The sequence below is a fragment of the Poeciliopsis prolifica genome, unplaced genomic scaffold, assembly GCF_027474105.1.
Source record: "Poeciliopsis prolifica strain line A6 unplaced genomic scaffold, Auburn_PproV2 SCAFFOLD007, whole genome shotgun sequence".
Taxonomy (NCBI): domain Eukaryota; kingdom Metazoa; phylum Chordata; class Actinopteri; order Cyprinodontiformes; family Poeciliidae; genus Poeciliopsis; species Poeciliopsis prolifica.
This window is the reverse complement of record NW_026562382.1, coordinates 11,747,611-11,772,858: the sequence shown is the minus strand read 5'-3', so window position 1 is coordinate 11,772,858 and position 25,248 is coordinate 11,747,611. Positions and strand designations below refer to the sequence as shown.

General features: G+C 37.8%; 1 protein-coding gene across 1 annotated transcript in view; it reads left to right on the top strand.

The window, feature by feature from the left end:
• The first annotated feature begins 575 nt into the window (after positions 1 to 575).
• The window catches only part of LOC129361219 (sodium-driven chloride bicarbonate exchanger-like), a 31,764-nt gene continuing 7,091 nt past the window's right edge, over positions 576 to 25,248 (top strand). Inside the window, exons 1-19 of the mRNA XM_055031963.1 lie at positions 576 to 1,242; positions 1,474 to 1,628; positions 1,831 to 1,952; positions 2,127 to 2,285; positions 2,568 to 2,629; positions 3,158 to 3,996; positions 7,036 to 7,049; positions 8,099 to 8,227; positions 9,900 to 9,941; positions 14,856 to 14,937; positions 16,592 to 16,744; positions 16,828 to 16,966; positions 17,378 to 17,538; positions 18,020 to 18,205; positions 19,052 to 19,140; positions 22,968 to 23,125; positions 23,252 to 23,339; positions 24,432 to 24,578; positions 24,659 to 24,762. Coding sequence (XP_054887938.1) covers positions 599 to 1,242; positions 1,474 to 1,628; positions 1,831 to 1,952; positions 2,127 to 2,285; positions 2,568 to 2,629; positions 3,158 to 3,996; positions 7,036 to 7,049; positions 8,099 to 8,227; positions 9,900 to 9,941; positions 14,856 to 14,937; positions 16,592 to 16,744; positions 16,828 to 16,966; positions 17,378 to 17,538; positions 18,020 to 18,205; positions 19,052 to 19,140; positions 22,968 to 23,125; positions 23,252 to 23,339; positions 24,432 to 24,578; positions 24,659 to 24,762 — 3,473 coding nt within the window. The 5' untranslated portion in view covers positions 576 to 598. The remainder of the gene's footprint in view (positions 1,243 to 1,473; positions 1,629 to 1,830; positions 1,953 to 2,126; positions 2,286 to 2,567; positions 2,630 to 3,157; positions 3,997 to 7,035; positions 7,050 to 8,098; positions 8,228 to 9,899; positions 9,942 to 14,855; positions 14,938 to 16,591; positions 16,745 to 16,827; positions 16,967 to 17,377; positions 17,539 to 18,019; positions 18,206 to 19,051; positions 19,141 to 22,967; positions 23,126 to 23,251; positions 23,340 to 24,431; positions 24,579 to 24,658; positions 24,763 to 25,248) is intronic.

Below are 25,248 nucleotides of genomic sequence, written 5' to 3'. Positions count from 1 at the left end.
TACCAGCGCTGGGACTCATAAACACATCTTCAGCGGGACGCAGTGATTTCACGCCACATCACAAGCATTTTAAGGCTGCCTGTCACGGACTGTCATTTTTGGCATGTTAATAATAAATCCCGGTTTGCTGCGACAGACATACTTTGGCACTCATGGTGCATGAATAGGTAAATAACGCGAAGTAAAGGCAAAGAGAGAGAGAGGGAGAGAGAGAAAATAGCTTTAATAATTATATGTGTTTCTTATGAATAGAAGCCGTCGGAGTCCTTATATGTTTTAATCACATATAGGCCCGTGTCACACTACAAACAAATCACTTTGTTCACAGCGCTCCTAATTAAGAGCTGTCTAATTAAATTACAGTCCTGAGTTAACCAATAGCAGCGGTTGTTTCATTAGGAAAGAGCGCAGAGTGATGGAGAGAAAATCCACCCTGATTGCAGGATGGTGTCAATTGGCTAATTTGCCGCCTTCCTTACTCCAAGTCATGTTAGATTAGGAGAGGCGTGTGCAAAAAGCCTGTGATATAGGATGAGCTAATAGAGCTATGCAAGTGGAGCATTGCATCTCGCTGACGAGTGAAATCTCAAAGAAATTTATGAATGTGGGCAGTGGCTTTGCGAGCTCCAATGGATCAGAGGAGCTCTCGTTGCAGGACCATCCTATTATATCTGCAAGTGACAACCTGGAGAGAAGTTCACCTCTGAAAAAAAACTCCAGGGAGATGACGAATCAGTCAGAGGCAGACAATTTCCCCGACTCCAAGGACGCGTCGGGGGACGTCCAGAGGGGCAAACTCTCTCCTGATCTCCACGGAGTCTCTGACATCCGTCACAATTTCGATGGATCTGCAGGAGAAAGGTGCATCTTTTCTCCGTCCGCCCAGCCGCCGACAGTCTCCGCTGCTCCCGCTGCCATGTTTCCGTACCCGAGCCAGCATGGACCGGCGCACCCCGCTTTCTCCATCGGGAGTCCCAGCCGCTATATGGCCCATCATCCGGTCATAACCAACGGAGCGTACAACAGCCTTTTAACCAACACGTCTCCGCAAGGCTACCCGACTGCGGGTTACCCTTACGCGCAACAGTATGGACACACGTACCAAGGGGGAGCTTTTTACCAGTTCTCTTCGGCGCAGGCGGGACTAGTACCGGGGAAGGCGCAGGTGTATCTGTGCAACAGGGCCCTGTGGCTGAAGTTTCACAGGCACCAGACAGAGATGATCATAACAAAACAAGGACGGTAAGTTGGTGAGCCTGGGGATGCCTTAGAAAAAAACAAACCAAAAAATGGATTTTGTCGATTCTCTAAAAGAAGTTACATAGTAAGAATGATAATAAAACAGAAAATAAATTAAATTGTCAGCAAAATTGACAAGAAAAAGAAGAAATAAATCAAAACAGTTGCTTTTTGAAACATAAAAAAAGTCTTAAAGTATTATATTTTAATTTTAGATTTTTTTTCCCACTGCAGACGAATGTTTCCCTTTTTAAGCTTCAACATTTCTGGCCTCGACCCAACCGCTCACTACAATATATTTGTGGATGTAATACTCGCTGATCCGAATCACTGGCGATTCCAAGGAGGAAAGTGGGTGCCGTGTGGGAAAGCTGACACAAACGTTATAGGTAGCCTCCTCCTTATTCTTATATTTTATTAATATAATCATAACCGATAACATTATCCACCAAATTTAATATTACATTTTGTCTTTAATTTTGTATATTTTTTCAATTTAATTTAATTTTTTTTTTACAATTGTTATAGTTTTTTTATAATATTGCTTTATTTTATATATCTTTCTGTTTATTTATTTGCACATTTTTTAAGGAAACAGAGTTTACATGCACCCGGATTCGCCAAACACCGGCGCGCACTGGATGCGTCAGGAAATCTCGTTTGGAAAGCTAAAGCTCACCAACAACAAAGGTGCCTCCAACAACACAGGCCAGGTAACGACCGCGGCTCCCTCTGTTTCCAATCCGCCTTTTCTGCAGGCTTGCGTCATTATTCGCACAGGTGCCCTCAGCGCGGTTCATGACCACGAGTTCGGAGACAGCCGCCTGATGACGCTCGACTCGTCTTTCTAAACTCTGAAAGTGCATTTCTTCCATCGAAACCTCCAGATGGTGGTCCTCCAGTCACTCCACAAGTACCAGCCCAGGCTCCATGTGGTGGAAGTGAACGAAGATGGGACGGAGGACACCAGCCAGCCGGGAAGAGTGCAGACTTTCACCTTCACGGAGACGCAGTTCATCGCCGTCACCGCTTACCAGAACACCGACGTACGGAGACGAGATTCAAATTCTGCCGTTGCACGTTTTAATTTACTTACTTTATTCTTTCGGAGAAAACAAACAAAAATGATAATACAACATTAAAAAAAATAAGGTTAATGTTTTATTCACTTGAAATTTTGTAAATAATTAGTTTCAACTGGGTAATGAAAAATAAAACGTGTTTTTCGTTTTATTGTGCTGTTGTCTTCAGCCTTAATTTTCTGTTTTTATTTTATTTTTATTTTTTTATTGGAATAAATAATATCTGCATTTTGTTTCTTCCTGCAGATTACGCAACTGAAAATCGACCACAATCCGTTTGCCAAAGGATTTCGGGACAATTATGACACGTAAGAAGATTCATTTTGATTTTTATTTCGTTTTAAATTAAAATTGGTACTCTGCTATGTTTTCAAAAAGTTTTAATAAATCTACAAATATATTTTGTAGGACATTTACAAGAATAACAGAAGCATAAGTCCAATAAGACTGTAAAAAATATATTCCAAAAAAGAAATTGCCATGTTCAAAATTGTAATAATTTATGAGGAACTTTGCTTCTTCTTTTGAGTTCCCCTGGTTTTCCGTTAATTCAGGAATTAAAACTGAAATCATTTATTGATAGAATAACACCTGTTTCTTCTCGAGAAGTCAGTGTGTATAAGTAATTTATGTATTTTTGCATTATAAAAGAGAATTTCAATGACAATTAGAAATGACAATTGGATCTCCTGAGATTTAAATATAACTGGTCTAACTCACGGGATATACATTTTAACAATATTCTTTTTCATTCCTTTTTTTTTTTTTTTGAGGATCCACCATTACGCACAGCTTAGCTCTGGATTGTTTCTGTTTTTTCTCTCCATCTTTTTCAGTGTATACACAGGCTGCGACATTGACCGCCTAACTCCATCACCGGGTGACTCTCCGCGCTCACAGATCGTGCCGGGTGCGAGATACGCCATGCCCAGCTCCTTCCTGCAGGACCAATTTGTCAGCACTTATGCCAAATCTCGCTTTCACCCTGGCGTGGGGACTGGTCCTGGCACGGAGCGCAGCGTCCCACTCGGCAACAGCTTGCTGTCCCCGCAGCAAAGCGAGGAGCCCACTGTTGCCACCCCCCCGCAGCGTTGGTTTGTCACCCCTGCCAACAACCGACTGGACTTTGCCGCCTCGGCATACGACGCCGCCGATTTCGCCGGTAACGCGGCCACCTTGCTGTCCTACGCAGCGGCCGGAGTAAAGGCTCTCCCCCTGCCGACAGCGGGCTGCTCCAATCGGCCTCTTGGCTATTACGCAGACCCGTCTGGCTGGGGAGGACGCACGCCACCACAGTACTGCGGCGTAAACAGTAAATCCAGCTCGGTCTTTTCCTGCTGGCCGACCAACTCCCTTGGAGGCAGGGCGGGCACCAACTACCTGTCGGAGGAGGGAGACTCCATCGCGACCGAGAGGTCACCGATCGGTGGCTCGGAAGAGACCAAACCCAAAGACATCACATCAGAGTCCAGCTGGATAGAGACACCGTCGTCGATAAAGTCGATCGATTCCAGCGATTCTGGGATCTTTGAACAGGCCAAGAGAAGACGGATCTCCCCTTCTGCCACCCCGGTCTCAGAGACAGTGTCCCCGTTAAAATCCGAGCTGCTGGCACCAAGAGAGTGCGAAAAGAACTGTACAAAGGACATTGGTTACTACGGTTTTTATCCTCACAGTTAGAAGAAATCTATCTATCTATCTATCTATCTATCTATCTATCTATCTATCTATCTATCTATCTATCTATCTATCTATCTATCTATCTATCTATCTATCTATCTATCTATCTATCTATCTATCTATCTATCTATCTATCTATCTATCTATCTAGTCAGAATCACTGTATTTATGTTCATAATGTAAATACTGCTGGACATTTGTGATAGTGACTGTACAAAAACAAACAAACAAAAAGAAATCAAGCATAAGATTAAAACAGTCAGTAGTATTTTAAAGAGCAACATGTCTTCTGTTGAGTAGCCTCAACTGTTAGTAACTAAAGATATTTAGGAATCTGTACATGACATGGTTTTGTGTAGCATATTGGCATAATAATAATCTGTCAGCGAGGAAGAAAAAAAAAAAAAAAAAACAACAAAAACAAAAACCAAAAAAAACCAAAACAACAAACTGTATTTTATTAAAGCTGTAGGCTTCTAAAGGTTTTAAAAGCCGATCACTGATGAATTGATGATACATGTGGTTCAAGACGTTTTAAATGTTGTAGATTTAGGGCCTTCTGTTTATCAATCCTGACTGATTTCAGTCAGATTTTTTTCATAGCCCCTATATATACTATACTCTTGTGAAAATGACAGTATTTGTTGTATCGTGACTGAATCATAATAAAAAAATAAATAAAAGAAACAAATAAAATGTCGGTGTGAGGCTCGCTTAATCCGTTGCGGTTAAAAGATTTTGCCTTTTTTTTTGGTTAAAGTCCAACAGTTATTGTTCTTTTTTTTAATTATTATTTTAATGAATTATTTTGCGTTTTTACTCAATTCCTAAGAGCGCTCGTTCACGAAAAACAACCAAACACTTGATATTTGAATAATGAATTAAGGTATTTCTCACCCCTGCTATTTTCTGTTGTCGCACACTGAGCCCTTTATTTATTTATTTATTTATTTATTTATTTATTTATTTATTTTATTTTATTTTTACAAGATTCTTTTAAAACAAGAATTTGTTGCTTGATCTTCCACCAACTATTATCGCAACATTAGAATGAATATGTTTTCCGGTTGTCTCGGAAAAAAATGTAAACAAAGAAATGAAAGAAAATAATAATAACAATAATAATAATTTAAAAAAGCTAAACTAAAAACGAGGAAAATTTGTTCGTGAAATCGCTAAATGAGTGAATTTCTAGACATAACTAATTTTTTTTTATTCTACAAAAGATAGAAGTTAAATATGTTTTAGCGCCACCCATTTTCTGCCTGTGTAACTATTACTTTGAAAGAGAGAAAATCCCCACAGAACGATGCTGCCGCCTCAACGTTTCACCTTGTGATGTTATGACAGCGCCGTGGAGTTCTTTTGGTTCCTGGGCAAGAGTAAGAAAACAATAAAAACTAAACAAAAGCAAAAGAAGTACAAAAAAGACAGACCAAGAAATATCAAGCCACAAAGTATGTGATTTCATAAACACGTTGAGCTGAATCTTACTTTTAAATGTCTTCCGTATGGTCCAACTTATGTTCAGGCATGTTACGCTGCCTAATTTGATTGATTTGGAAATAATGTCCAGTCGGTGTAATAAAATGCACAAATACACTCATTCCTCGATGAAAAGTGAAGCGCAGGATACGCTCAACGTTCAGTTAATTAGCATTCAGTCAGAGTAAACGCTCCCAGCTGTCAACAAGAGGTGTGGCATTTAGCTTCTCGCAGAGCTCACTCTGTCATCCAAAGGCCTTCCCAGCCACAGGCAGCAGATGGCGTTAACTGAATGCTGATCCTTTTAAACCAAACCGTGTCTTCAGTTTGTTGGTCAGGAGACCATTAAAGAGGTATGCCAATTTTTTTTCTTTTTTTTTTCTTCATTTTATCCCCATTAATTAAAGTTTTAATCAGCGATATGTTCAATTTTCTAGCTCTGCCTCTGAACATTTAGCTTTCTCCTCTGGATGCAGCCACACATGGATGGTGATCTACACCAGATGGCGATCCTTTACTATTTATGTCAGTCAAATGGATTCACGCTGGGCGGGACGCTCAAATGTTTTCAGACTCGGTCCAGAAGTTGATGAACTCTACAAACACGTGTGTAAACATGGAACACAGTTATGGGAAAATACAAAAGAAAACAACAGCAACAACAACCCCCCCACCGCCCCCCCCCAAAAAAAAAAAAACATAATATTTTATTGCTCTTTTTTTAGAATAATAGTGCAGAAGTCTTTTGTGTTTTTAGAGTGAATTTGCTTATTTTTATTCGAATTTACAATTGAGCATTGATTTGTGTCTCTTGTTATTTAATGCAAGTTTGGCAGTTTCTTTAAATGCATTTCAATCTCTTTCAGTGGTTTTAAGTATGTTTCCACAGCTACTGTGATCGTTTCTGGCATTTTCAGTGAGCTGCCGATGATACATTTCTGCTTCTTAGTATAATTTTTGATTCATTTCAGCCTAATTTGCTTGTCTTAGCATGCCATCAGATTTGATGTCTTTTTTTTTTTTGGAAGTTGCAATCTTTTTCTCAACCAAAGAGGGCGCCACACTCCTTTTCAGTATTATCATTTACTGTACTAACTCAGCAAGTGAACGTATCTACCAAATTGAAAAAATAGTGGTAAAAATATTTGTATATTTATTCATTAAGATGAGAAAAAAATGATAAAAAAATGGATAGGATGAAAAATGTTGCATGTGATGAATACACTTCAGATTTAGGAATGGCTTCAAACTTGACTTGAGTGTTTCTCTCCAATTTAAAACACATAAAATAGTTGTACAGCGCTCTGTGGGTCTGTGGCTTTATGAACTCAGTTATATGGACAATCTTGAATTTCTGAACTTACAAAGTCCAACTTTGACAATGCAGAGAAAACACACAATTTACGAGCCAAGTGAGTTAACCTGTGAAGCCCTAAGGGACACTTGGCTTTGTTTCAGCTCTAAGGGGGCCAAGAAAATCAGCTGCTACACACAACTGCTTGATTTCTCAGGTTGCACTTTTTGGTTAGTGCCCCCGTTTGTTTCGCAGCTATAAATGAACTGGTAAACAGAGGATGTGTTGATATGTTAATATGTTAGGGTTCATGTTTCCAACTGTGACTCAACTGTTTACTACATAAAAACAGTTTTGCTTAGGACTTTGATAATAGTGCAGCAGTTTGGTTGACTGGGATTTGTGCTACTGGCTAGAATAATGTACTACTTAACACAAAAGTGTTACCATGAGTGATCTGAACTAGTGCAACAAAAATATTAAAGGAGTGTAAGCAAAAATGTCCAGCTGCAGTGGACATTTGCTTACAAAAAATAAGCAAATGCCATACCTTTATTGCTGGACCACTAGAATGGATTATAAAACAGTTATAAGACTATTGGAAACAAAACAGGGACCCACTTTTTAGGTTGCTCAATTGAAAAGTTAATTTCATCTGTAAATTGATTGCCTTGTCTTAGGCTGCAGATAAAACCCACCTAAAGATGAGACGTAAAAGTGTTGATGCATGCGTTTGCATCAACACTTGTCTTGCAACCTTGGGCCGCAAGACAACAGAAAAACACTAAAAAAGATTTAGTGATACTTTTGTTATTTGTGGAATTTGGACAGAAACTGAACTTTTCACTCCACCGTTTGCAGCTTGTCTTTTAATAGGCTATTGCTTTAAACGAATTACAAATAACGCATAAGAGAAACGCAAACTGGACACCGAATGAAGCATCACTGCAGACTTTTCTGCTAAAATCGTCCCTGTGAGTCAGAGTCTATCAAAAAACAGAGCGATAAAAGCTGCTTATGTAACCCGGGACCCTATAGCGCTCTTTATCGAGCTAAAAGAGACGGAAAAACAGATTTCTATCAAGAAATTTGCTTTCAAAGCACCTCTGCGCTTCAAACAATAAAATCAGAGCACTCCACGAGCGACGCGTTCACGTCAGCTGGCTGAGAGGCGCTTTATTTATTTATTTATTTATTTTCTTTTTTTTTTTTTTTTTTTTCGTGAGCATCTATGAAGCGCTGATGATCAGCGAGCATCTGACCGACGGGTGAACATGTGACCGTTGTGTGGACCCGCAGTCACCGCGACACCTGACAGGATTTCGCGCGGCGGAAGGTTCTCTGCTCCTGCTGCTTCTTGTTGGAGCCAGATCTCTCCCGGGTGAGGAAGAGGAGGAGGATGGACACCACGGAACAGGGAGCTCAGGTAGAGCCACTGCTGCTTTCGGTAAAGCGAACTCATTTTCTACATAGGGCAACTTAAGCTGTTTACTGTTGACTCTGTAATATGTAAAATAAAAATAAAAATAAAAATGTTACAATCCATTACAAAATGCCAGAATAGTGACATTTTGCTATCACCGTTGGTAGAAGTTGAGATGAATTTCCGTAGTGTTTGCTTTATGGCTTTGGTCAGACATTTCTTCCCACAAGTTTTTCCACTGTGAATTTTGTTCCATTCCTCCTGACAGAACTATAGCTAAGTTATATCTGTATGTCCTTTTGCTTCAATGAAAGACTCATTTCTGTTCAAGCTTTGACTTTGTGGCTTTATATGTTGTTTCAGTATTTCTGCTTTTTTTCATGATGCCTTCTGTTTTGTAAAAAGCTGAAGTCCATTACATGCAACATAATGCAGCCACCCCCATACATAACAGCTGGGACGGTCTTCTAAGGCTTGCCAACTATTTCCTTTCTCCTCTAGTGATGGTCACTATGGTCAAGGACTTGGATTTGGATGTGTTTGCTAGCTTCTGTTAGTTTTGGAGTAATTGCTTCTGGATTGCCGAGTAGACTTTTAGCCCATGTTGGTAACTCATTTCAGTACAAATTAATGATTGTTGCAGCTCTACACAGTTGGAAATTATACCAGACGATGGATCAGAATTGTGGAGGTTCACACTTCTCTCTTTTTGCTTCATTTCTTTTAATTCCCACCTGAGGGTACATAAACTGACCAAGTTATTTATGTGTGCTGTAGAAAAATATTCACTGATGTTCCTCCATGTACCTCAAATTTTTCTCAAATGAACCTATCTGAAGTCTTCAAGCTAAAGCCTGTAAAATGGATAACATTATCATCTGGGCTTCCTTGAGTTGTTTAAAGGAATAGGACACTTGAAGTTGTGATTTTAAAGAAAGTACAGTTGCTTGCTCATAATTGTAGCATTCAGGAAATGGAAATTTATTTAGTAGTCCTACCTGATCAAAAAAAATAAAAAAATAATAGTTTGTTTTAGCAGCTTACTCTGAATTTATGTCAACATCTAGTTTAATTATCCATATTATTATTCCCCCCTTAAAGACAACTCAAAACTTGTACTAGTTCTCTTTTATAACTTTGCAGTTTCCTGGATCAGATGTCCTGGGTTAGACAGAAGTGAACTTGTACACCATGCAAATATGCTGGGTCATAAGTCATGCTTATGCAAAACTGATATATACCATCCTACGCAGACTTTAAATTGACCGTTGAGCTTTATTTTTGTTGAATTAAATTGATCTATTCCAGACAAAAGCCATAGGAAAATGTCCTCAGACAGATAAATTCATACATGGTCACAGGGCCCTGCTAATCATAAATGGGAGTAGATTTAACGTTATCATCCGCTGGCTGTTCATATCACACAAATTCTTCCATGAGTGGAAGAGTGAGAACGTATTTTCTCTTAAGCTACTTTTAGAGCTTTGCCTTAGAAATGTCAGGTCATAACCTGACCCTGAAAGTCCACAAACATTTCAGAATCGTGGTAATCTTTCCTCTGCTTGTGAGCAAGTAAAATCTGACTGGAGATTTTCATGTTTTAATTTTTTTAGACGCATTTCTGAAGAATATAATTATGAAAATAACAATAAATGTTAATGTTTAGCATTTCCTGACTGATTATATTTTCTTTTAGGTTACCTCTTCATTTGCTTCATCAATCAGGCGAAAAAGCTTGGTGAGTTGTTTCTTTATTTTTTTATTTTTTTTTAATGAAATATGTCTTTGTATGACGTGAGAACGGTTATTATGATCTTCTTCTTAAAACAACCCTACAAAGATAAAAACAGAGGATTCACTGTGGGATCAGCGGAAAACACTATTTGGCATTTGATGCAGTTGAAGCTTATCCCTATGACTCTTCTTTAGAGGATACACTGTTTTAAACTGAGCTTTGTTTTTATGGCAGAATACTGCTGGGCAGCAGCGATCTAATCTATAATCTCACAATCAGAGAGTGGTGGAGCAGTTTTTTGGATGCTCAGTCACAGATTCCAGTTGTTTGACACAACAGATGGGCATCGGCCTTTATCAGACATGGTGTGATTCAGGGCAGCAGGAGTTTGTTGAGAGCTCTGCGTTTGGACAGTGTCACATTTGGACAGTGTCACATTCTGTGCTAACTAGATTTACAGAGTAGGACGGAGAAGGAGAGCACATGCATCCCAATACTTTAGAGGTTCCTTGGTGCATCAATGGTCAGGTAGGACAAGGTTTAATCTGGGTCCTATTTCTTGCGTAAGAGATACTTAACAGCAGCATTTGTGCATTTTTCTTAGCATCTGAAGCCTGATAAAACTAAAGACTGACAGCATTTTGTTGTGAGACGGAATGAAAGCAGACAATTGAGCTAAAAAACCCCACCTTAAATAGGGTACATTGTAGGCGTGGTGATTGTAGGCTGGCACTCTAATGTGCACTCTTACGGCATGCTGAAGTTGAAAGTAGAATCGTTTAAGGATTACCATGCAATGCATTTTGTGCATTTTGTGCTGCTGCTGATGCTTTCAACATTGCCACGGCCATCTGCAGGGATCAGATCCAAGCATGTGTCACATCCTGTCATATGATGTCTGCTGTGTGCTTAGCCAGTCCTCTGACATGATTTCTCTGGGTAAAAGCTGATCGTCAGTCTTGAAAGTATCGGTGTTTGAAACAATAGGACACATAGAACTTTGTTGTAATCAGAGCTCAGACTAACAATAGTGTATGGTTCTCGCGTAGCTTGCCCATCAACACTGTTTAGAAATTATAAAGCAGCTCTGAAGTTAAAGTTTATATGTTCTCATCACTAATAAAATTTCCATTTGGATTTTCAGCTATTAATTAATTTATTTCTTTTACTAATGAATTTTTCCAAATCTTTTGGAGTAAAATATGTTTTGCAATAGTGACAGTGTGATGTATTCCTGACTGATACATTTTTATAGATTAGCCTTTTCTAAACATATCAGAGAAATTATTAAACAACATAAAAGAGGCAGAAAATATTCAGACTTCTTCAAAAGTGTATAAACAGACACCCACACTTATGTTTGGTTAAATGACCCTTACCAAGTCGTACTTTCATTTTTGTAGCCATCCAAAACCATTTGCCATAATTCTGACTGAAACTCTTCTTATCAAAATTGCTGGTTTCCTGGTTTTGGCTCAGTGGTTAGCCATAATTCTTCTGATCTTAAAAGGTTTAAAGCCTGAAACTTTGCAGAAGCAAGTTTGTCCTGGGACATAAATTACAAAACCAGTTTTTATGTGTGTTTTCCATTTTTCACCATCATCTTTTTCATTTGGGATGAAGCTGAAGAATTTGGTAGACCTTCATTTTATGAATCTACCCACTTCTGTGAAATGAACAATGTACATTGCACAATTGGTGTAGCCTTACTGTGATCAAAGCCTGGCCTTGCTTCCTTTGAAATGTGTGGAAATACTTTTACTTAAAAGCTGGATTCAAACCAATAAGTAGTCAGAGAGAATTATGTCAGAACTTTGTTGAAGTCTACAACAAAGCCTAGACCAAATAATAGAAGCTTTATTATTTTTTACTCAAAACCTTTGATTTTTTTTACAATTTTGAGTAAAATTGTAAATATTTACCGTGTTTTAATAATTTTAAAAAGAGTCGCAAATCTTCTTCACTCTCTGCTGATATGTTTATCTAAATCTTTTGATTTGGTTCTTTCCTGCCTAAATCTCAGTTGTCATTTTGACTTCATGATTTGTTTAGTACATTGCGTACTTATGTGTGATGAAATTTTTTTTGTGGAAAAACAGGTTAGGGGGGCAGAATATTCTTCCTCTATATGAGCCTGGATGTTAGCCTTTTGATCGTGTAGAAAAGGATCTAGTATTTAAGTATGAATTACAGGCAGTTTTAATCTGACCAGGAATGTTTATCCATTTCCGGTAGTCAGATTATGAGCATCAGGCCTGCCCAAATGGCGTAGCAGCTGTGAACACCAGCTTCCTTCATTAAAATAATGTCTCCATGGTCAACTGGTGGTCAAGATGGCTCCGGAAAAAGCTAGAGTCCCTTTTAGGATAAAAATACCTGCTGTGATAAGTGCTTTGACTTATTCCATATTACTTTTAAATCCTATTCAGTGGCACTCTAAAAACTAGACATATTTGCAAGCAAGCTTAAGATGGACACTTCATGTGCTGTTCAGAATGAAGGATATTTTGCTCTATGAAGGTCTTTCTTAATTTCTCACTTGTTAATTTAGATTTCATCTTATGCATCAAGTGTAAAGTGTAATCCTTAGTGTAGCTTTTGGGTGTTTTAGTTCATCCGTCTCCTATGATGTAATAGCCAGCAAAAGACCCCCTTGTAAAACTGCTGATTGTTGTATTAACACTATGGAGTTGGTGCTGATTAAACAAACAATATGTTAATTATTGAGCCTTGGAGGTGCTAGAAGGGTTCTGTCACCTTTTGATAAGAAAGGTTGGTAGTTTCCGGCATTCATGTTACAATTAGACGCTAATATTCACCAAATGGAAGTGATCTTACTTCATGTGGCAATGTTAAAGTTTCCCAAATTAAAGTACTTATTTGCAAGTAGCTATTTGCTTCTACCTCTTTATGCATTTTACAATTGATAGCAAATCCTCATATTTCTGGGTGACTCTGGAGACGAGGCTGCACATTCACACTGAGGTGGACTTGAAGAAATAGTTGCCTCACCCTCCTCCTCCTTATGTACCACACTGATTATGTCACCTTGGTACTGACTAGTTCCTCATTATGATGCATCTGTGAGGCTGCACAGTTCAGCTCAGAGTGTACATGCTATGTTGTGAATTTCCCTGATTAGTGTTTGTAAGCCTCCGAACCATTAAGAAATTTCTATCTGGAAAAAAACCCAACCCGGCAACAAACACATTAGAGCAAGACCCGTTTCGTTTATGAAAAGGTAAAAGCAGATACTCATGTGCTTTTTACACACTGTTGAATAGACAAAGATTTCTGCTGATTTTATGAAAAGCTTTTCACTGCCTCCTCACACTCATATCCTTTCATAGATGTTGCATAAGGTAAACGACCTTATGCAACATCATGGTAAACGACAGCTTTCTTCTAACATCTGAATCTTTTCAGGCAAATACCATGGACCCAATTTGCCTTGCTGTTTATTGGGAGATTTCTATCCCTTCACCTTTTACACATTTTACTATGACACAACCAGAAATTTCAATATACTTTATTGGAGTTTTATTTTTGATAGACCAACACCAAATTATGCATAAATGTGAAGTGGGAAGAAAAAATAGTGAAAGAAATTGTAAAAAAGTGTGGTTTGCATTTCTATTCACCCTTTTGAACTGTGATGACGTTGAATAAAGCCCACGGCAACATCTGCCTTTAGAGCTCACCAAATTATAGTTCCCTTATGTATAGTTCAATCACTTTATGGAGCGCTGCTGAACACATCATCCTTAAATTTAACTAGTATGACACTACAACTGCAACTATATCAAGACATGGCCATTTATTTAGACAGGGGGAAAAGAAGAACATTGATCAGAGAAGTAACCACATGATATGTTTTTTAAATCTGACTTTTAGTAGAGAGATGCAAGAAAATTGTCAAAAAAATTTTTTTTGCCAAAATGTCTGTGAGGCAGCGACGGAGATCCGCTGCTGCTGTGCAGAGCAAAGTTATTTGACAAAAATCAGATGATTGTGTTCTTAGCATTACGTCAACCACCCCTACAATCACTCTGGTGAACGCTTTGCACTTCATGCAATGCTGTTGTGTGACTGATCAGAATTTTGTGGGTGTTTGTTTATGCGGAACACAGTTCCAACTATTCAATTTCTAGAAGCAGGTTTTTCAGCTGGAGAGCAGGATGGATAGCTTTGAGGCTCAATTGTCCGAGGGTGTGATGAAGTATGGAATATAGGACAAAAAAACTGAACTGTCCCTGGTCAGTTCTGGTCCAAAACACCAGCCAAATGTCCCACCAGTGTCTTCTGTTCTTTTCTTTTTTTTATTTTATTTTTAATTACGTGGAAAATAAAACGAGATGTTGCAGCCCATCAATCATTATTTTGCTCCTCGTCTGATGATTTTTCAAATGCAAACCAAAGTTTAGCTCAACGTTGGATTACAAAGAGAAAGACTTTTATTAACTATGTCATGTAAAAAAGAACATAAGAACACAGACTTGTTCAAAGTGTTTTTTTTTTTTAATAAACTGAGATTAGATTATTTTAGCAGTACATATCCCACCACGTCAAATTGCAGGAGCAGAATTAAACAGAAGTAAATTCTCGGTGGGTATTATATGTTTCTAATCTAAACAAGTGTTCTGTTTGGACCATTTCTTCTCAACATAAAGACATGCAATTAGTTTCCAAGGCAACTGCGCTGTCTAAAGGAGGGATAATGTGTTTGTTCATAATGCCCTCAACTGTAAGGGAACACCATGTCAACAAAGATTTTATTTGATGCTGTTTCCCTGGCTGCATTGCAGGAGTTGCATTTTTTTTCATACGTCTCTTCATGTTTAATTTATACAAACGTGAGTTGAAAATGAGCTTTTTTGTCGCCTTTTTGGGCATTATTTTTGTGCTTTTTCGTCACAGAGGAATGATGATGAGGCAGTGGTGGATCGGGGAGGAACGCGGTCCCAGCAGAGAGCCAACTTTGAGCAGGAAGATTTTGAAGGTAACAAAAAAAGCAGAAAGCAGCAAGCTGCTGTAGCTGAGTCCACCCACTCTGTCCTAACAACTGCTGCTTTCCCTCTTGACAGCTTTTTCTTCTGTTAAGAGAGGAGCAGAGTAGGAGGCAGAAGCTGTGGGTGAGCTCAGTTTGCATCAGTAATTTCATGATCACTCAAAGAAAAACAAAGAGACTTTAAACAAAGTTACAAATGGTGGGACTGAGCGAATTAGGATGACTAAAAGCCGTGGCAAATGTTCTCTATCTGCAAAATAAGATAACAATGGAGGCCTCTGAAGCGTCAGCTCAGCTTGTTTCTGAATTATTGCTAATAGTTAATCTTTCTTTCCTTTTAGCAATAACAGATTATTAGATCTTTTATTCTTAGATCATTTGAGTAGAGAGATAACAACACCGACCTACTGCTGGGGTGCACCACCCTTCCAGGAACAGCTTAGAGAACATGCATGTTAGTTTTGAAAGTATAAAACTTATTAAAGATTATGTCAGAGTTTTATTGCTTCAGTAGATCACGAAGTAGCACTACAACAGTTATCAGGTAGAGCTAAATGACACATAGAGAGAATAAAGCACAAGACCTCTTTGTCATGGTACTGGTTAGTGGATGAATTAGAAGCAGGAAAAATGGGGAAGCATAAAGATTAATTTGACACTGCCCAGATTGATATGCCAAAATGACTTAGTTGGAGCATCTCAAAATCTTTTCGTCCTTAATGGGCATTTCTGGTCTACTTTGCTCAGTATCATTCAAAACTGGTCCAATAAATGAACAGTGGTAATTTGACCACAGTGTCACAGCGAAAGCTTTTCTCTGTGATACGTTACAGCAGAAGGGCTATTGCAGCTCAGTTTGCTGAAGATCTTGCAACTTACTGAATATTTTGGTACTAGATTCCACAGCATACATTCAGAGATCTGTCATAGTTAGTCACTCCTCTATGCTCCACCAGGGTCGTTTTGACAGAAAAGAGCATCTCACACAAGAAATGGATGTGGTGTAAAGCGCTTTGGGGCCTTCTGGACTTGATAAAGTGCTATACGAGTACAACACATTTACCACTTTGCGATTTACATTATTAGGTTTAGTCATGATTATATGCATGACCTTTGTAGATCAAAAACTTAACAATCTGTAATAGATTCCAACAGTTGTTCAAAATGTATTACCATCACAATGCATTGTTGAATATAATGACATAACAATGTCACTGGAGCTCCATGTGACATTGTGGTACATTAATGGTGGAAAAAAAAAAAAAGACAAGAAGTAAAATGAGATATGTGCATGATTTGCAGCCATTATTTCATTGCTCCTGAACAGCCAGACACGTCATGAGACAAGCAATGTTTTTCATCAAAAACTTATGTCAGCAATTCAGAAACTCACAATTCCTCTGTGGATACTACTGGTGTAAAAAACAAATCTGCCGGCAGATCAGACCTGATTAGGTAAAATACATCAAGGGAAGCCCCAAGTTTTTATGCTTTTGCAAGCATAACAAGCATGGTTTTCTAATAAGTCCAGCTGTGACAGTAATTATTGAAATGACTCACATGCATCAATCTGAAATGCATCACTTATTCCAAAATGAAATTGTTTTTTTCTTTCTGAATTAACCACTTTGGTATTTGTCTCCAGGTCACAGGACTCTCTATATTGGGGTCCATGTCCCTTTAGGCAGCACCAGGAATCGTAGCCATCACAGGCATCGTCACCATGGAAAAAAACATTGGAGGAGGAGCAGAGAGCGAACACTTCCCTTGGTGGAGGGAAGAGAGTCTCCAAATTATGGTACAGGCCACAAGAGCAGCCTTTAAAAATATGTGTCTGCCGTCATTTGGATTTGTCTCATGGTTCATTGCAATCCCCGCCAGACACTCCCTCCCAGCGGGTTCAGTTCCTGCTGGGGGCAGAAGACGATGATGAGGAACACATCCCTCATGACCTCTTCACAGAGATGGATGAGATCTGTCTGAGGGATGGAGAGGACTCGGAGTGGAGGGAAAGTGCCAGGTGATGTTAATGATCTGAACGTAGCACAATTTAGAAATACTCAGAGGTTGAGAGCAGAGCAGTCATGGTAGCGATCTGTGAAAAATATAGATTGCAGATTATGTGTAATGTTTGTGTTTCGGCAACTTTAGTATTTTCACATGATTTCCCTATATTTTATCAGACACCTCTATAAAATGATGGTGTACTCTTGACATGGTAAATAAGACATATTTTATTTACATTGATACCGTGGTAAAAAGCAATAAGGAAGGAGAGTAAATGAGTGAAGCTGACAGGGAAAAGGAGAAATGAGAGCTACATGTGAAGGCCCCCAGAATGAACGAGTGTTGCTTTTGCAGCTAGAACAGATGGCCAACCAGTTTGCCGTCTGCTGGCAGCACTTGATGGCAACTCAAACTCTTCTTACAGGTGGCTGAAGTTTGAGGAGGATGTAGAGGACGGGGGGGAGCGATGGAGCAAACCCTACGTAGCCACGCTGTCTCTCCACAGTCTGTTTGAACTGCGTAGCTGCATCATTAATGGCACTGTGCTGCTTGACATGAGGGCAAATAGCATTGAAGAGATTTCAGGTAATTAAGGCAATATGATTTGGTTAGTTCTGGCTTTTGTTATTTTTAAATCTCTCTAGAAAGAAATCAATAATAAAAAAATAAATAAAGTTATATTTTTTAGGAAACTGACTTTTAGTGTGTAATCCTTGAACTTTGGGAACATCTTATTATTTAATGTACTGTTTATAATTTTGGGAAAATTACCAACTAGGTGAACTCTTCTCTTCACTACAACTGCACTGATCAAATATATATAACAACAACAACAAAAAAAACTAAAAAAATTTGGTAATGAGTAACAACATACCCATATTTAACCTATTGTTTTTGGCAAAAGTTTTAAATGACATTTATTTTTACATTGATGCACCTTAATGCTGGCAATCCTGATTCCTAACAAAGACGGTCATAACAAACTGGTGGAACGACTGAAAAAGCTGCTTTGCTTTTAGACCAGGTGTCTCAGATAAAGGTATTTTGCTTTTGTTTGGCTCCTCAGAAATGGTCTTGGATCACCAAGAGTTATACTCACCACTGGGAGATGACCTCAGAAAGAAGGTGCGTGAAACTCTCCTGAAGCAACACCATCACCAGAACCAGAAGAAGCTGGCTAACCGCCTGCCGATTGTGCGCTCAATCGCTGACATGGGCCGACGGGCGTCAGAGCTCCATCTGGACAAGAATGGTGAGAAGTCAGATAAGCACAAACCTCTGCATACTTCAGTGTTGAAATACCTTAAATATACTATCCTTTTATTATTAACTGAAAGAAAGGATTTCCAAATGAGGATTTTACAAATACCAATTATTTAAAAGAGCTCTGATTAAAAAAAAAATAATGAAAAAAAAAAATTTCTTTTGTTTTTGTTTTACTTGGTTTTGTTTTGTGTGTTTTTGGTTGTAGGCCATCACAAAAGGCTTGAGGCAGTTGGTATTTAAATGCAAATTTAAATATTATAGTTTAGGTACAAATTTAATTCAAATAATTCCAATCGATCCCAAAACAATTCAATTATTGAGAGCCAATTATATACAATCCAGCTAAATCTAGTTATAAAGGGATTTAGTCAAATTTAGCTTTAATGCTATCCCAATTGTCAAATTGAGATGTTGACCTGGTGGAAATCTTTCATCGCAAAGAAGCATGTGCAGACAGTGGAGAGAAGCCACTTGATTTGAACAAGAAACAACATATTGTAGAAGGCAGGTTCAGTAGGAGGGTCATCTTCTGCTGCCAGTTATGAGTTGAGAAGATCGAAAAGAGAAAAAGAAAAAAGGAATATTAACGTCAGCAGTATTTTTGTGCATCAAACTGACTGTGATAACTCCATCAGTTATTACTTCTGAGAAGAGACGCATAAACACAGAAACCTCCAGTCAGCAGGTAGATTTCTAATTGCAAATGACATTACAACTGATTGTTCCTAAATCCAAGAATCTAATGTAAAAGTTTATATGTAAATCGCTCAGTTGTAAATATTTCAAGGACATCATTTATATAATACTTTGAATATTTCAATGGTTTGGGCAGGTCAGCTGTCGGCATCTCAGTCCCATTTGGCGGGTCCTGAAATCAAAGGGGACATCAGCAGAGAGAACAGTGCTGTGGACTTTAGCAAGGTATGTACAGTGGAAGTGGATACGGTTTTGTTGTGGCCGTTTGTGAGAAACTGGAGACAGGGTGGCATGGTTGGTACAACTGTTCCCAACATACAGCCTCCCAAAAAGAAAGTTTAGTAATTGTGACAAATGATTTTGAGTTGAGTTTTTTTGCCCTTCACTTCTCACTATAGCTTCTAAAATCAAGGTTGAGGGTTTAGTCTATTAGCCACAATGATGTTTCTTACATAATGCTATTTCCAATTAAATGTAATTCTTGATCAGTAGCAAAGAAGTACAGCATTTATTTACTTTAATATTTTTTTTCTCAAGTATTTCTTCTAAGAAACAGACATCACTTATTACAACTGAAGACAAAAAGAGAGAATTATTACACCCAAGATTTCTATGCACTTCATCACAAAGTCCATAAATCATGTTTGGGTGATGGTGGGAGTTTAGATGCATAATTGACATTCTCATCTTTGATTTAAATAAACCAGAAAGATATAAATCTGGCACAAAAGTGTCATGCTAAAAAGACTCAATAAATATTCATTTGTTCTTTGGAAATGTTTACATTATCAATGCTAAATTACAGACCAATTAAGAAAAGTTAACACAAAAATATACCACTTTTCAGTTATCAAACAAAAGATATTGACCAAAAGCTGTATTCTAAGTGAAGAAAAAGTTGGGACACCCAATTCGTCAGTTTATTTGCAAGTAACTTCAAAGGGTTTATTTATGATTTATTTATAAGTCATCAGGTCCTGCTGCAGCAAAAGATCCCAAAATCACATCCAAATAACTCGACACTTTAGCATTTTGTGGTTTTCTGTTGTTGACCAGACCAAGACATCACGATGGTTATTTTGAATTCATTTTACTTTTAGATTATTTTTTGTAATGTGGAACGACTAAGTAAAAAATAATTTTGAGAGTTCATAAGCTGCAACAATATTTCTGTTCCTGTTGTCCTCAGAAACTCTTTCAAACATACCATGGTGTTCACTCTCACTTCAACAGTTAGAGGCACATCATCACACTAAATGTCTGATGTTTAAAACAAACAAATAGAAAGTTTCTGCAAAATATTGAGTGATGGTATTTTAATAATATGCAACTTATATAATACACCTGTGTGAGATTCAGGGATTTAAAAAAAAGGTGTGTCCTAATTTATCTCCCAAAAAATATTGCACTTTTTAAATCACAGCTTACAAAATATCCGAATGTGTTTTTTTTCAGCTTCTATTGTTTTATAAGCAAGCCATTAAAGTTTTTGATTAACCCATAATTAAAATCTTTGCCTAAGAAAGACCCTCCATGTTTGCATTCCATTAAATATTTTTAACAGAAATGGACAAGTTCAGACCATGGAGTTATTTGATTCTACATTTTTGCAGTGAAACAAAATGAGGAGTTAATGGAAAAATTACCCATTTTTTTAACCTGCATTTTGCAAACCATCTGTCGCTGGAGAGAGAGAAAAAAAGGACCCAAATGCTGTCAGCAGACAGACAGATTAAAAGCCAGACTGACCTACGACAAAAAGCACTCAAAATCAGGAAATCCAAAAGCCAATGAAAGTCCACACCAAAGAAATTTTGATAAAATTAAAACACTCTGTGACTTCACAAAGAACAGTGGAAGTCAAATAACACTTGGATAAGCAATAAGTACTGAGCAATCCTAAATAGCCCATTATGTTTTCCCAAGCATACAAAATAATGCAACACTGTCAAAATGATGAGGAACTGTCATGTTTTACTGATAATCCACCACCCATTTGTTTAATTTTCTTGTTTTGAAAGTTTCATTTGGTAAATCAGGTATAAACTGCTGAATTTTATTGTTGTTCCTTCACCCCTTTTACTTTTGAAGCTAATTTACAGTTTCATAATTTTATTTGGTAATCTGCTAAAAGAAGAGCAACACTTTTCCCTCTCCTGTTGTTAAATACCGTTTGACATTTTTTGCAGTTTGTTTAAAGACTCAGTTTGGTGAAAATTATGCTTTTATTATTTTTTTAATTCTCTTTAGAGGATGTTTTTTGGAATACATTATGATTAAAGCAAACACTTGTCACTTTAGGTCTTATGTGTCGAGCCACTTTTGTGCTCAGTTATGCTCTTTCATTTTGGTATCCCTATATTTCTTTTTCACAGTTAGAAGTTATTTTTCTGTATTTTTACTCTGTCAACTTCATCCCTATCTGCAGCCTGTTTTACCTCCTGCAATCATTTCCGGGGGTAAAGGGCTACTGTTTTTCCTGAACTCCTTGTAGTTTTTCCTCAACTTGCGTTTCATAATTTCAGGGGTTTGTTTTATTTTCTGTTGGTCTCATCTTTGGCATTGCCATAATTTCCTTGTTCTTCTATTAAAAATCCACCAAATCATAAGCTCAGCAACCACAAAGCCTGATGTTGTTCAGGTCCAACAGAAGGGCTGGTCAGATTTAAAAGTCCAGTTTTCTGATTAACAGAGATAATAATCATAAAACTATATAGGGCCATTAAACTGTCAATATACATAACATGAAATTAAAATGTAGCATAAAAAAATGAGACAATGATATCAGCAATATTTAGACCATGTTGATACACATTCTCCCTGCAAAACTGGTAAGCATGTTAGGCTACACACGCAGATTACAGATCTGATGTTTCAAAAATGTATTTAATTTCTTCATATTTAGAGAGTTTTAAAATGCATAGTCAGTTAATATTAAAAAGTTGATAATTGATATCAACTTTTTTGATAATTTCTGAGAATTATTTTTAATGATATAAAATTAATAAATGAACATATGTTTTTATGGGATTAAATGTGTGTGCAGAAAATCGTTTGTGTTCTTTGATTAACCAATTTACTCATTGTAGGTACTTTTTCTACATTTTGGGTCTTTGTTAAAATTTTCAAAGCGAAATATGGGAAATGAACAGCGCACGCAATCAAACTGTTACGCAACTGTGCATTCTGGGAAATGAATAGGAGGTTATCTTTCATATAAAACCATTGAGTGAGGGATTAGGATTATTACCATGTATTAGGTATTAGAAAAGTCAAACACATGCATTGAGGAATAAAAAAAAAAAAAAAAATTATTGTAATACTTTTTGCCAGTGTGTTTTAGGTTTCTGTTTTATATTCACAGAAACTATTGAAAAGAAGTGATTGAGTTTATGTGCTGTATGTTTATATCCCAGTTATGACTGGAAAAATAAGTTCACATTTGTCAATTTTGGAAGAAGTTTTACATTTCAGGACAAACTCTTTTATTATTTGTATAGTCAAGTTCTAATTTATATTAAAAGAAAAATCTCGTCAAGAAACAGAAAATGATACCAAATGATAAGAAAAATAAAGCTCCCACAGGCAATTGTTGTTATCTAGAGATGCATCATCTCAATGAGAGAACAAATAACACTCCAGTGGGCATTTGTCATCCTCATGAAATTATCACACAAAAATCAACACCTTTAATTAAAAACAAGGATTTCTGGCTAGCTTTTGTTCATATCTGTGAATCTTAATTTTTTAGCTTACTGGCTCTTATGAGTTATGATGCAATGGATTAAGTTATAACCTATATTTGGATGCTCTTTTGTAATATTTCATTCACACATCTGTGCCCTATTTGACTGCTGGAACAAATAAATCTAGCACAGCTGGATTAAATTCAGACTTGTAACTGGGTAAACTCATACATTTATGGATTTAAGGGAGGATAAACGGTAAATAAAAACCTCTGCCTGTGAATGCAGTCAGTGCTCTTAGGATTATAGTCAGAGCTGCATAGAGGAACCATGTGGAATGTTGCACCTTTTATCCTTTTTTTCCAGATAGATCTTCATTTCATGAAAAAGATCCCGCCGGGGGCGGAGGCCTGTAATGTGCTGGTGGGAGAGCTCGAGTTTCTGAACAAGCCAGTCGTGGCATTTGTTCGCCTTTCCCCTGCAGTCCTGCTAAATGGGTTGGCCGAAGTCCCAATTGCCACAAGGTTTCTGAAAACTGATTCAGCTTCTGAACCATATTTGACATTACTTGTTCAATAAGCAGCCACTGTTGCTCATCCATGATTTGTTTTCAATTTCAAGGTGTTCATTTTATTTATTTTTGCCTTTAGGTTTCTATTCATTCTGCTGGGGCCTTTGGGGAGAGGAGCTCAGTACCATGAGATTGGGAGGTCCATAGCAACTCTTATGACAGATGAGGTAAGGGTTCACTGAAGCCTCTATACATCACAATCCAATATTTTACAAAATAATACAATTTGATGAAACGTTAGTCAGATGTCACTCTCAGATTTTCTGCACTTTGAATAAATTCACAGCTCAGCCGAACTCAGTACAAACCCTAAAGTGGTGGAACATTTCGAAGTGTGAAGCACAGCTCAGAGCTTTCATAACTTGCTTTTGGCGATTAGTCAGCCCTCATGTGCTCCGTTTTGTCCAGAATTTGTGTTGTCATCCTCCAAGACTGTGAAAGAAAAACAAATCCAGACTGAAGTTGATTCTATAAAAGATACACTCACTGAATAAAAATATGCAGAAACCTGTTATAAATAGGGCAGTTTCACATTGTTAGGGTCACGCAAGATAATTTATTTGTTGTATCCATAATACATTCACCTAGATGGTGCACCAAATCACTTTCAAACAAGAATTATGGTGAGCTTTGCTCTTACTTACCTAGACAAAACCCAGTGTAACCAACACCAACAAGAGTTCACCTGTGTCAAATTCATTTTCAGTATATATTCTGCCTTTCTAATAACAAATCAGAAAGGCATATAAGGTAAAAAGTTGTCAAAATGTTTAAAGATGTTTATAAAAGAATTTCCCAAACATCTCATGGATCCACTGTTCAGTCTATCATCTGAAAATGGCACCAATACCAACCTACAAAGACAAAAACAGAAACAGAAAAGCACCAGCAGGCCCAGGGTCACTCTGGAGGAGTTGAAGAAGTCCACACCTCAAATGTGAAAATTTGGTTGACAAGACTCATCCCGTACTACAGGTCTGCACATCACCCCAGACACACCATGCTGAAACAGCAAAATGTGGTGGTATCAGCATAAAGCCGATGGGTTGCTTATCTTGAATAGGAATGTGGAAAGCACTTTGGGTTGATGAGAAAATGATTTAGAAGAATACCAAAAGAAAACCTGAAAGACCTGAGAGCATGCAGGGATTAACCTTCCTTCAAGACCACAACCCTACATTCTGAACTGCAGTGGAATAAATCAAAGCTCATTTATGATCACAAAAAGAAAAAAAATAGATTGTTTTCTTTCTGTCCAGGTTTTCCATGATGTTGCCTACAAAGCTAAAGACCGGAATGACCTTATTGCTGGGATTGATGAATTCCTTGACCAAGTGACCGTCCTGCCTCCAGGAGAATGGGATCCATCAATACGCATAGAGCCACCAAAAAATGTACCATCTCAGGTGAGCACAAATTTTGTTGTACACGTTGAAATTAAAAACAGTTTGATATGGTAATGAATCCAATGCTATTAATCAAACAGGAAAAGAGAAAGAAAAGCAACCTTTTACCGAATGGCTTAGTGGAGGGTGAGGAAGAGGATGAAGACAGTGGCCACGGTGGTCCAGAACTGCAGCGTACTGGAAGGTATTCAGAAATATCATTATTATGTACCACACTTGGCATCTGCCTGCCCATTTTTTTTAGATATTCTTTTCTAAAATCAGACCATTTAATTTGGTATTAATACAGTTCTCATCCATTCATTCGCTTGTTTGACCATTCATTAATTTTTGTAATAATCTGTGGAGAAGGCGATTGATGAAACTTGGTTTACTGCGAGAGAAGGTTTTGTAGTCTCTGCAATTTTAATCAAATTTGTAGCATAAGGAGTAGAGGACACCGTAGTAAAAGATTTTCCATCTATCCATCCATTGGCTGTATGAACTTATCCTTGCAAGTTTCTGGGGGTTCTGGTGTCCAGACAGAACCCACACAGGCACAGAGAACCCATGCAAACTCCATGCAGGAAGATCCCAGGTCTGAATTCAAATTCAGAATCTTCTTGCTGCAAGTCAACAGTGCTACCGACTACGCCACTGTGCAGCCATGCCTTCTGAGATCAGATAAAAT